The following is a 13,840-nucleotide window of genomic DNA, read 5'->3' on the forward strand; positions in this document are numbered from 1 at the left end:
AAGCCTTGTTTTTATAGACTCTTCATGTCTTGTCAAGAAGACCATTTAGAAGAGTTATAACTTTTAGAAAAACTTAAAACCAATTTGAAAAAGTCAAAACCTTTTTGAAGAGTTACATCTTTTGATTTATTCAGAAACAGTCACTGGTAATCGATTACCTAATAAGTGTAATCGATTACAGAAAGCTTTTGAGTGAAAGGATGTGAATCTTCACATTGAAATTTGAATTTCAACGTTCATGGGCACTGGTAATCGATTACCAAAACATTGTAATCGATTACAGCTTTTTGAAAATAATTGGAACGTTGTAAATTCAATTTGAAAACTTTTTCAAAACAATTTTGCTACTGGTAATCGATTACAACAATCTGGTAATCGATTACCAGAGAGTAAAAACTCTTTGGTAAAGGGTTTTGTCAAAAACTCATGTGCTATTCAAAGTTTTGAAAAACTTTTTAATACTTATCTTGATTGAGTCTTCTCTTCATTCTTGAATCTTGAGTCTTGAATCTAGATCTTGAACCTTGAATCTTTCTTGATTCACTTGAGTTGTTCTTTGATTGATCTTTGAGCTTTTTGTCATCATATTTTGTTATCATCATTGTTATCATCAAAACACCTTTGAATCACCTTTGATTCACCATGAAACTTTGCTTCTACATTGTCCTCAATGTAGCACAATTAAAAGATTAAAAGCAATTAAACCATCAAATAGAATCAGACAAGTGTAATAAAAGCAAAGAAGGAGATAGGAAAAGAAAAACTTCTTAAGTCATGGTGGAGGAAAAGTAGGGTGGAGTAAGGAAGTCTCTTCTACCATTGCGTCCACTAAAGAAGGGTTTGTGAGGAATGGCTTAAGTCGGTGTCCATTGACCTTGAAGCTCTTGTTTGTGGTTTGATCTCAACTGTACCATAAGGAAAAACATTAGTAACAACAAAAGGACCAATCCACTTAGACCTCAACTTACCACTCATGAGTCTAAGCCTAGAATTATACAATAACACTTTTTGCCCAACCATGAAGTCCTTCTTAATTATCATGCTATCATGGAACTTCTTGGTCTTTACTTTGTAGAACTTGGTATTCTCATACGCTTCTAGGAGGATCTCATCTAACTCACTCAGTTGCAACTTTCTTTCCTCACTAGCTTGATCCATAGAGAAGTTGTAGGTCTTCACTGCCCAGTATGCTTTGTGCTCAATCTCCACTAGAAGATGACATGCCTTTCCAAAGACAACCTGATAAGGAGACATTCCTATGGGTGCTTTGTAGACAGTCCTATGTGCCCAAAGAGCATCATCAAGCCTGGTACTCCAATCTTTCCTGCTTGGCTGCATAATCTTCTCTAAAATTCTCTTGATCTCCCTGTTAGAAATTTTTGCTTGTCCATTGGTTTGGGGGTGGTATGGTGTGGATACCCTGTGTACAACCCCGTACTTTTTAAGCAAGGCATGCATTGATTTGTTGCAAAAATGGGTTCCTTGATCACTAACGATTGCTTTAGGTACTCCAAACCTGCAAAACAGATTAGATCTGACAAAATCTACAACAACCTTAGCATCATTAGTTCTAGTGGGCTTGCCTTCCACCCATTTTGAAACATAATCAACTGCAAGGAGAATATAAACATATCCAAAAGAGACAGGAAAAGAGCCCATGAAATCTATGCCCCAGACATCAAACACCTCACAGAATAGCATGGGTTGCTGAGCCATTTGTTGTTGCCAAGTAAGTGCACTTCCTGCTCTCTGACACTGCTCACAAGTGCTACAAGTCTTCCACGCATCTTTAAAGATGGTGGGCCAATAAAAGCCACAGTCAAGCACTTTGCGAGCTGTCCTTTGAACACCTAAATGACCTCCCGTTGCGGAAGAATGACAAAACTGCAGGACTGAGTCAGTCTCATGATCTGGAATGCATCGTCTAATGACCTGATCATTTCACAATTTCCACAAGTAGGGGTCATCCCAAATAAAATGCTTAGCATCACTTTTAATTTTATCTTTTTGAGCCTTAGATGCTAAGGGAGGAAAAATAGAAGCAACTAAATAATTTACAATGTTAGCAAACCAGGGAGTAGAAAAAGAATCAGAAATACTATACAATATATACAAATGATCATCTGGGAAATCATCCCGAATGGGTGAGTCCTCATCAGACACATGTTTGATCCGACTCAAATGATCAACAACTAAATTTTGCGATCCGCTCCTATCACGGATCTCCAAGTCAAACTCTTGGAGCCAGAGCATCCATTGGATCAACCTAGGCTTTGAATCAGCCTTCTTCAACAAGTACTTTAGAGCTGCATGGTCAGTATAAACAATAATGCGAGTACCAAGCAAATAAGAATGAAATTTTTCAAGAGCAAAAACTATGGCTAGTAGCTCTTTCTCAATAGTAGCATAATTCGATTGGGCAACATCTAAAGTCCTAGAAGCATAATATATCACCATAGGCAATTTATCAATTTTCTAAGCAAGGACAGCCCCCAATGCATAATTTGATGCATCACACAAGCTCAAAAGGGGTTGTCCAGTCGGGTGTCTGGATGATGTGGGTGGTAGTCAGTGCTCTTTTGAGGCAATCAAAAGCCTCTTTGCATTTATCATTAAAGTCAAACTCCACCTCCTTTTGCAACAAGTTGGATAGTGGAAGGGCTACTTTGCTAAAATCTCTAATAAAGCGCTTGTAGAATCCTGCATGACCAAGAAAAAATCGCACCTCTCGCACGCAAGAGGGGTAAGGCAATTGTGAAATAACATAAATTTTTGTATGATCTACTTCAATGCCTTTATTGGAAACAATGTGGCCTAAAACTATACCTTGCTCAACCATAAAATGACATTTTTCAAAATTTAGAACAAGGTTAGTTTCAATGCATCTATTCAAAACCTTTTCCAGACTATCCAAACAAACATCAAAAGAGGATCTTTATACAGTGAAATCATCCATAAACACCTCTATGCAATTTTCTAAAAAATCACTGAAAATACTGATCATGCACCGCTGGAAGGTACCAGGGGCATTGCACAGGCTGAAAGGCATCCTCCTATAGGCAAAAGTGCCGAAGGGGCAGGTGAATGTGGTCTTTTCCTGATCCTCAGGAGCAATAGTGATTTGCATATAACCAGAAAAACCATCAAGGAAACAGTAGTGAGATTTACCTGCCAAGCGTTCAAGCATCTAGTCAATAAATGGCAGGGGAAAATGGTCCTTTTTGGTAACCTGGTTCAGCCTCCTATAGTCGATGCAGACTCTCCAACTGTTCTGCACCCGAGTAGGAATCAGCTCCTTCTTCTCATTTTTTATCATGGTGAGGCCGGTTTTCTTCGGGACTACCTGGATGGGACTCACCCATTGGCTGTCAGAGATAGGATAAATGATTCCAGCTTGCAAAAGCTTGGTTACCTCCTTCTTCACTACATCAAGAATCACCGGGTTGAGTCTTCTCTGTGGCTGTCTTACTGGTTTAGCCCCATCCTCTAAATTTATCCGATGCATACATGTGGATAGGCTAATACCAGGAATGTCCACCAGGGTCCAGCCTATAGCCTTCTTATGCTTCTTGAGAACTGATAACAGCTTCTCCTCTTGCTCATCAGCAAGGGAGGCAGATATAATTACTGGAAAACTTTTGCTATCATCGAAGTAAGCATATTTTAAATTTGATGGCTGAGACTTCAATTCTGGTGTGGGCGGCTGGATAGTGGTAGAAAGAGATGATTTCTCAGCCTGTACCTCATAAAGAAAGTCAGAGGTATATGAACTTCCTGAAGCATGGTTAGTCCTATCTGACTCTAGAAAATCAATCTCAAGAGATAAAACATCACCAGACATGTAATCAATATCAAATTCAGATTCACTCTCAGCATCAAATTCAAACATATGATGAAATACAAATTCAGATTCAATGCATGAAGAGTGACAGGCATGCAGATTAGAATGAAGATCAGTCATGTATTCATCAACAATATGGTCAATTATATTAGCACGAAATACAGAAAGATCTTCAGATGGGTGTTTCATAGCATCAAGAATATTAAAATGAATAGTTATATCACCAAACTCCATAAATAGTGTGCCTGCATATACATCTATCTTAGTTCTAGCAGTTTTCATCAAAGGTTTGCCTAGAATGATGGGAACTGATCCTTGAGAAAATCCCTCCTCCATATTCAAAACATAAAAATCAACAGGGAAAATTAGTTCACCAACTCTAACTAAGACATCCTCTATAAACCAGAAGGATAGGCAACACTTCTATTAGCTAAATGAATCACCACATCAGTTGAATGCAAAGGACCAAGAGATAGAGAATTAAAAATAGACAGAGACATAACACTAACAGAAGCTCCTAAATCTAGCATGGCATTGTCAAACTTACTGTTCCCTATAATACAAGGTATGCAGAATGTACCTAGATCCTTACATTTTTCAGGGATTTAGGGAACAGATTTACCAATCAATGCGGAGACATTTCTGCCCATGCTAATTCTTTCACTCCCTTTAAGCTTCCGCTTATGAGTGCACAACTCTTTCAAGAATTTAGCATATCTTGGAATTTGCTTTATTGCATCCAGCAGAGGTATGTTTACCTCTACTCTTCTAAATGTTTCCAAGATCTCTTTCTCTGCCTCTTCCATTTTTTTGTTGGAAATTGCTCTTGGAGGGAATGGAAGAGGGATATGCTACTGTTGTAAGTCAGAATTACCAATAGAAGATTCACCTGCATAGAAATTGTTAGGCAACTTACTCTTTAAATTTTTGTCATCATCTTTTTCTGGAGTAGAGTGAAGTTGGGCAGGTTCATTTGCGGATGAGGAAGATGCTACTGGTTGAGGTCCTTGATACTGCTTTCCCGACCTCAATGTAATGGCACTCATATTTTTGGGATTCTGGACAGATTGAGAACGCAGCTTTTCAGAGTTTTGTGATTGAGCTTCGTTCAGTTGGGTGGCCATCTGCCCCATCTGATTTGTTAAACTCTGAATTGAGGCTCTAGTCTCCTGCTGAAACTGCATGTTCTGTATTGTCATTTGCCTCACTAATTCTTCCAATGAAGGTTGAGGAGGGGCCTCAATAGTGGATTGTTGTCTCTGTTGATGCTGTCGTTGTTGTTGTTGTTGTTGCATTAGAAGAGGAATGTATGGTCTACTTGGACCAGCAACATTTTGGAGGGAAGGAGCAGGCTGTTGTTGTTGCTGTTGAGGGCTAGACCATCTGGGATTAGGGTGATTCCTCCATCCGGGATTGTATCTGTTGCTGGAGAGGTCATAATTGTTCTACTGCTGAGGTTGATTTTGCTGCTAAGGTTGAGGAGGTCTATTGTAGATGTTTGCAGCATAAGCTTCAGGCTGTTCAATTGCTCCAGATTGCTGCACAGAAGGGCAAAGGTTTGTATGGTGGTCGGCAGAGGAGCATAAATCACAGAGTCTTGCGACATGTACAGATTTTTGATTCATGGCCAGTTGGGTTACCAGGTTAACCAAGGCGTCTAGTTTACCTTCAAGCTTCTTAATTTCAGATGATGAAAATGAGTTTGTAGCTACCTGATGCACTCCTCCAATGACTATAGCATCATTTCTGGCGCTAAACTATTGGGAGTTGGAAGCCATCTTCTCAATTAAATTCCTGGCTTCAGCAGGGGTCATGTCTCCAAGGGCTCCACCACTAGCAGCATCAATCATACTTCTCTCCATATTATTGAGTCCTTCATAAAAATATTGGAGAAGAAGCTGCTCAGAAATCTGGTGGTGAGGGCAACTGGTGCATAGTTTTTTAAATCTCTCCGAGTATTCATATAGGCTCTCTCCACTGAGTTGCCTCATGCCTGAAATATCCTTTCTGATGGCCGTGGTCCTAGAAGCAGGAAATTTTTTTTCTAAGAATACTCTCTTGAGGTCATCCTAGCTCGTGATGGACCTTGGAGTAAGGTAATATAGCCAGTCCTTTGCCACTCCCTCTAAAAAATGAGGAAAGGCCTTCAGAAAGATGTGATCTTCTTGGACATCTAGAGGTTTCATGGTGGAGCAGACAATATGGAATTCTTTCAGATGTTTATGAGGGTCATCACCTGCAAGACCATGAAACTTGGGCAACAAGTGGATCAGTCCAGTTTTAAGAACATATGGGACATCCTCATCAAGGTATTGAATGCACAAGCTTTCATAAGTGAAATCAGGTGCATCCATTTCCCTTAGAGTCCTCTCACGAGGTGGAGGTTGAGCCATATTTTCAAAATGTTCAAAATCAGAATGCTCAAAATTATAATGCTCAAAATTAGGATGTTCAAAATCACCAACCACAGAATGCTCAGACTCACCAATAACAGAATGCTCAGGATGCTCAAAAGGTACAAAATGTTCAGGGTAATCAAGATGCACAATATGCCTAACTAATCTATGAAATGTCCTATCTATTTTAGGATGAAAGGGTTGTAAGTCACCTGGATTGCCTCTAGTCATGCACTATATGCAGCAGTTCATGCGTTTCTCAGACAGGGCAAAAGAGGTGGGTTAAAACTACAGCTATACTAAAAAAATATTCAAGTGTGCTAAAATTTTGTGAGCAACACCCTAAAATCATAAAAAGATAGCACACAAATTTTTATAAAAAAATTCAAAGTCTAATTATGGAAACTACCTAAGGAAAGTTTAGAAAAATAAAACAATAAAACTTGAAAAATAAAAAAAAAAACTAGTAAACAGGTGATTTTGGCTAGTTAGAGACCTTAACTTGCTCGGTTGCCACGGTATGGGAAATTTTTTTCTACCCCAAATACATATATAATAATAGTCATTCTGATACCCGGAGCAAAAGTTATGGCCGTTCGAAGTTTTGCTAAACACAAGTTCTCAAATTTTTTTGAATCTCTCAAATCTGGCCACACCAAGTGTTCCTGGTATTTTTCACACAAAATATGAGTTAAAAGAACCTACCACACCAAAATTCAGCCAAAAATAACAACCCTAACCATCAAAACAAAAATCGCCAATTAAATTGTAAGCAGTAGTCACTAATGTAATGTTGTGTGAACTGTAACACAGAATCAGTCTCTAATTCCGTCACTAAGCATCATTCACAGCAAACATAAAACTGTAATAGGGGAAGCGCTGAATAAGGGGTACTACTAAATTGCAAAACAGAACAACGCACTAACACAACACACTAACACAACACTAAGCCAACACAAACACACTAAACAAAAGAATTAAACGTAAAACAACTAAACAGAAAACACGAATCACTAGCTATTATGAACTTTTGGACCACTGCTCCCCGGCAACGGCGCCAAATTCGATCGAGGTCGTACCCGAATCAAATAAACATTAGAATGCAGTAACTAGGAAGTGATCCTAGGTCGTTTCCCAACGAGCAATGACTAACCAAATGTTCATAATATGCTTCGTTTTAACAGTAACAATTGGGGGGGGGTGTGTTTTTTTTTGTGAATTTAAGAACAAGAAGATTGGAATACGAAATTAATAGTATTAAAAACGTGTTGTTTCCTCTGATTCAGAAGCCATTCTCTTATCCTAGGTTATGAGGATTTCACCCCTGGCAGTTAACCACTTAATCCAACCCTAATTTAATTTACTAAGCGAAAATAAATTTAGGGTTGTCAATATGTGATTAAGCAACACATACACCAATTAACCCCTTGTTCATTAAGCACAAACATAATTTAAGCACAGAGGCAATTAATCGAACACAAAGCGTGCACAGATTAATAGAACGCATGTGGGTTAATTGGTGAAGGGAAAACCGATAGGAGAGCAATATTAAAACAAAACCTCAAAGAGCGTTACGCTTCATCCTCAGAGGGAAACAACACTAGAAATTTAGCCTTCCATAAGTTCAACAAAAGCAGAAAACGTAAATGAAATTGGAAGCAGAAACGTAAATGAAGCTAAAGGCCGAAAACGAAAATGAAACTAAAGGCCGAAGAAGGAACATAAACGAAATTGCAGTTAGAAGCAGAAAATGGAAAAATGCATTCATGTAAACAGTAATACAAAGCTCAAAACGTAAAACCCTAAAACTCCATGCACTCAACTTGGGTATTTTCTCCTGAATAATAGAATAGAATTTACACGAATCCCAAGGTTGCTATTTATAAGGGTCACTCAAAGTCACTGGGGCCTATTACATTATTTATGCCTAAAACGAAATAAAAATAACCGAATGCAATAAAAAATGAAATTAGATGAAATCTAATAAAATTGTCTGCTCTCTTCAAGTCCAATCTGACCTAGCCCAATAACTTATAATTATCCTGAAATTGAATGAAAAACACCAAATTAGTCAAGTGGGTCCAATTGATAAAATTGAATAATAAATTTAACAATTAGAGTAAATCAGTAATTAAATTGGTGACAAAAAGGGTAAAAAACGTGAAGAAAATCCAAGCCGAGACACTTCCGTAACGCTTCCGTGACGTTTTCGTGGGTGATTTCGCGAAGATTTTCAACCGTTCTTTGTCGTTCGTCGTTCATTTTTCATCGTTCTTCGGTCTTCAACCGGTAAGTTCCCGAAATCGAACTTTTCAATTCATTCTATGTACCCTTAGTGGTCCTCATTTGTTTTGTGTACTTTTATTTTCATTTCACTTACTTTCCGTACCCCCTTTTTGACGTGCTTTAGTCATTTATTTAAGTCATTTTCTCGCCTAATAAAAAATAAAATAAATTTCCACCGATCATTCGTATTGTAACATCCTTTAATTTCTATTAAAATGAATTCCGACCGTTCGATCATGCCATAACCACGTTTAAAACCAAAAAAAGAGGCAAAATAATAATATAATAATAAAAAAAATATCTTTTAGTAAAATAAATCAAAAAAATCAATCGGACGTTTTTCTTTGGGATTTTCCTTTCTTAATCGAATTAACTAATAACCAAAGTGAAACTAAGGCTAAAATCAATTCATAAATCAAACTTTTGTCATCACCTAAAAAGCCATTTTTAAGGTCCAACACCTTAAAATGGTCTTTTCCACCTTTATTGTTTAAACATAGATTTCTAAAAAAGGCCTAAAATCAACACGTAGTTTTATTACCTCTTGCAAAAAAATAATAACAAGAGATCATTAATGGTCCAATGCCTTGATGTTTTCTCTCCTTTCAAAAGAATCGAAAGATTGTGTAATGGTCCAACGCCTTAAATGACCTTTCATTCAATAAAAACATACTTTGCAAAAAAGATAAAAAAGAACTTAACCAAACGCTTTGTTCTAAAAGAACTACGTAGGTCTGATTTCCTTATCACAATTGAGGAATACGTAGGAGCAAGGGAAACACCCTCGTCGACCACAAAAAGATAAAAATATAAAAAGGCATAAAAAGACATAAGAACAAAAAAAGGGAAAATAATATAAATTGAAGTCATATTTGCACATTGGATTAAAGGTTGTTGTCTCATGTGACGGACGTGTGGGGTGCTAATACCTTCCCCGTGCGTAAATACAACTCCTGAACCCTTCATTTAAAGTTCGTAGACCACGTCTTTTCTGGTTTTTCCGACGTTTTCCTCAAATAAACGTTGGTGGCGACTTCGCGCGTATTCCTTTCTTGGAAGACCCATCCCGCGAGTCACGCGTCGCCCTCCCGCCGAAGGGTAGGTTGCGATAGTTGGCGACTCCACTGGAGACTGTTTTTAGAGAGTTAGGCCATTTAATCTAGTGCAATGTTTTATCATGACTTTCTCCTTTGTTGTTTTCCCTTTATTTTTCTTATGTTCGTGTATATATAACTCTTTGATGCTTTTAGTGCGTTTTAAAATGTATGCATGAGGTAAACATTTATTCATTTGATGCACACAAACACCAACACTATTTGCACACACGGTGAGTTGAAAAAGGGCCCTATACCCGGGTTTGTGGGAACATAAGGAGTGGAGGTGAATCTGTGATCATGCTAGGTCTCCCACTTGCTTGATTAAAGTGAACCCTCATCTAGAGTTTTTCTCTTTGATAACATATTGTTCCTAGTAGTCCCTACTGCTGCAATATGTCCTTCGAAGGAAATGATACCTCTAGAGACCATCAAGAGAGATATGACCACCTTGGGAATTATCACTAAAAGCCTTGTTAGCTCCCTCCCATATAGGTCCCTTGAATAGGGACACGGAGCGGACACGCTGCGTGCCATTTTTCACACTGCCATGCATAAGTGTCATGTAACCTTTTGCTTATATTTTGTGAATATTGTCATACTATGTACATTCCCGTGTTGCACCTTTCGCATATGCATCACGCACGGGTGCTGTCTTGATCCCCTCTCTTTGGAAAACAAACGAAGGGTCCGTGTCACCTTCTTAAATACATACGTCGGGCACTTTGCCACCCCAAGACGTTGTATCTAAGAAAGAGACAACTTCCCGGGCTCCCGTGTTCATAAATTGCATTTGTATCATACACATTTCTTCATGCATTCATCCACTCCACCCATGATAGATGTCGGAGTTTTGATTCACGCCGATTTTGTTTCACGTTAGTAAAACATGGGATCAAGTCAAACACCTTCGCTTAAAAAGAGGTTCTATCAAGTCAAGTTCAAGAGCCTAGGAATCACCAGTTTAAAAGAGCTAGGGTAGTTGATGGGTCAGCTCCAGCGGCAAGCTTTTTGCAAAGCTTACGGTAAAATCTGGGACCTAGTCATGGTAGAAGTCTCCACAGAGGCCATTGCTTCCTTCGCCCAGTATTATGATCAGCCATTGAGGTGCTTCACCTTTGGGGACTTCCAGCTATCACCCATGGTAGAAGAATTTGAAGAGATCCTAGGATGTCCTCTAGGGGGAAGGAGACCATACCTCTTCTTAGGGTTATATCCCTCATTAGCTAGAATTTCTAAGATAGTCCAAATCTCGGCACAGGAATTAGACTGCAGAAAGCAAGTCGAAAATGGGGTGGTTGGAATACCGAGAAGGTGTTTGGAGGAAAAAGCAAGAAACTTGGCAGGCAAAGGCGAATGGGCCCCGTTCATAGACATTGTCGTGATGTTGATCTTCGGAGGAGTCTTCTTTCCAAATGTGGAAGGGTTGGTGGACCAAGCAGTAATCGACGCTTTTCTCGCTTATCATAGCCACAAGGAAAGCCCGGTTATCGCTATATTAGCCGACCTATATGACACCTTCGACTGAAGATGTGAGAAGAGCAGTACGAGGATTGTTTGCTGTACTCCAGCTCTTTATGTATGGTTGGTTTCACACCTTTTTCGCCAAGAGGTGAGGCATGCTTGCCCGCTAGAAAGTCACCACTCATGCACAGAGAAAGGAGGCGCGAATTGGGACCAACTCTTAGCAAACAAAGAAGGAGCGTCTATCAAATGGTTCCCTCGATGGAAAGAAGGAAGAACCAGAGTTCTTATTTCGTGTAAAGGATTTCCGAATGTTCCCTCGATGGGGACGAGGGGTTGCATCAGTTACAATCCCGTTCTTGCTATAAGACAACTTGGCTACCCTATGAGAGGGGCACCACTAGAGGAAGAAATCGCGCCTGTCATTTCACGAGGTTTCAATAAGACCAACATGGAGACGCTTTAGAAGGTCCGCAAGGCATGGGAGGTGGTGCGAAAGAAGGACAAAGAACTTAGGGGCAGTAAGAATGGGCCCATCCGTGGCTATAGTAAGTGGTTGAGAGCCCACGTGCAAGGTTTGGATTGGCTCCCGAGTTTGAGAACCGCAAAAAGGGAGGAAGTTGAGGCACCGGAGGAAGACGAAGAGGTGCAGGCCCTTAGAGCAGAACTCGAGCAAGCCCAAATAGTCAAAGAAAGGTTCAAATCAGTAGCTCTGAAGATCCGAAAGGAGAATGCCGAACTAAGAGATATAAATATAGCTACCACCAAGGCCTTGGAACAAGAGATCAAGAGGGCTCGTAGGGAAGAGCACGGCCGGAACAAGTTTCGAGGGGCTCTGTGGGGCAGCAACAGCGAGCTTAAGCTCCGGAGAGAGGAAAGGGACCAATCCCGAGTAGACAGTTTGATCTTAAAAGATGAGTTGAAGGTTTGCTCAAGGTCCAAAAGAAACCTGTCTCAGTGGTTATGCGAGATAGAGACCAACATGTTAGCTATCATCAGCAAGTACCAAGAAGAACTAAATCTAGCCACGGCCCACGAGCATAGAGTGGCAGACGAGTATGCCCAGGTGTACGCGGAAAAGGAGGCTAGAGGATGGACCAATTTGCTCTTACCTTGAACGAGAGTCAAGAACTTCCCCGTTTGCTAGCCAAGGCCAAAGCAATGGCAGACACCTACTCCGCCCCCGAGGAGATCCATGGACTTCTCGACTATTGTCAGCATATGATAGATCTAATGGCCCATATAATTAGAAACCGCTAGGAAGCTTGTATTGTCGTTAAGATCTTAACTAGTTATAACTTTTTGAATAAAATGAGTTTATCCCATGTTGTTACTCCAAAAGTCAGTGCGAATCAAATCACTCCTGCATTTTATCTCTAGCATGCATTCATTATTCTTTACCTACTCCTCACGTTTGGTTTTTTAGGAAAAACACCATAACTAAACGCGCCCCAAGGCATCCCTATCGCACCAGATCCAAATCTAGAACGATGGGTGATCAAGAGGAGACACAGGAACAGATGAAATCCGACATGTCGGCTTTGAAAGAACAAATGGCTTCCATGATGGAGGCCATGTTAGGAATGAGACAACTTATGGAGAAAAACGTGGCCACCACTGCTGCTGTTAGTTCAGCTGTCGAAGCAGACCCAACTCTCCTAGCTATCGCGAACCATCCTCCCCCAAACGCGGTAGGACGAGAAAGGAGCACACTGGGGCACAACAGCAACCCCCATTTGGGATACAACCGGGTGGCTTACCCTTATGGATTATCGCCTAATTACACGCCGCTAGTCATGCATGATGATGTGGGTCATGCCTCTTCCCCCATCCTTGAGGGGGAGCCTCCTTGACAGCCCGACGAGGTCCAAGAAGATCATTGAGAGTATGCCCAAGGGGATGTCGACTTCTACCCCCCGATCCCCATCGAGGGGCCGGCCCCCAACACATTGCCTCAGCCCAACCTCACAGCACAACCAATATTTTTGTCCACAGAAGGACCACCCCCGGCGGCCGAAGAAAGAAGGAAACTCGATCTCCTCGAGGAGAGATTGAGAGTTGTTGAAGGCTTTGGTGACTATTCGTTCACGGACATGACAGATCTTTGCTTGGTACCGAATGTCGTCATCCCCCCAAAATTCAAAGTGCCTGATTTCGACAAGTATAATGGGACTACTTGTCCTAAGAACCATCTCAAGATGTATTGTCGCAAGAAGGGGGTGCACTCTAGGGATGAAAAGTTGTTGATACACTTTTTCCAAGATAGCTTGGCTGGAGCCGTGGTTGTTTGGTACACTAATCAGGAAGCTTCCCCCATCCATACTTGGAAGGACCTTATTACTGCTTTCCTAAGGCAATATCAGTATAATTCCGATATGGCTCCCAATCACACTCAGCTACAAAATATGATTAAGAAGGAAGGTGAGACCTTTAAAGAATACGCACAGCGGTGGAGAGACCTGGCAGCACAAGTGGCCCCTCCCATGGTCGAAAGGGAGATGCTTACCATGATGGTAGACACCTTGCCAGTGTTTTACAATGAAAAGTTAGTAGCCTACATGCCTTCCAGCTTCGCGGACTTGGTATTTGCCGAGGAAAGAATCGAAGTAGGGTTGAAAAGAGGGAAGTTCGATTACGTTTCCTCCACAAGTGCCAATTGTCGCAACCTACCCTTCGGCGGGAGGGCGACGCGTGACTCGCGGGATGCGTGTTCCACGAAAGGAATACGCGCGGAGTCGCCACCAACGTTTATTTGAGGA

The 13,840-nt window shown here is 40.6% G+C and overlaps 1 protein-coding gene across 1 annotated transcript in view; it reads right to left on the reverse strand.

The window, feature by feature from the left end:
* The window catches only part of LOC114373881 (proline-rich receptor-like protein kinase PERK15), a 44,150-nt gene extending 33,156 nt beyond the window's left edge, over positions 1 to 10,994 (reverse strand). The window contains exon 1 of the mRNA XM_028331450.1: positions 10,816 to 10,994. Coding sequence (XP_028187251.1) covers positions 10,816 to 10,994 — 179 coding nt within the window. The remainder of the gene's footprint in view (positions 1 to 10,815) is intronic.
* Positions 10,995 to 13,840: the final 2,846 nt, after the last annotated feature.

Source organism: Glycine soja, chromosome 2 (assembly GCF_004193775.1).
Source record: "Glycine soja cultivar W05 chromosome 2, ASM419377v2, whole genome shotgun sequence".
NCBI lineage: Eukaryota > Viridiplantae > Streptophyta > Magnoliopsida > Fabales > Fabaceae > Glycine > Glycine soja.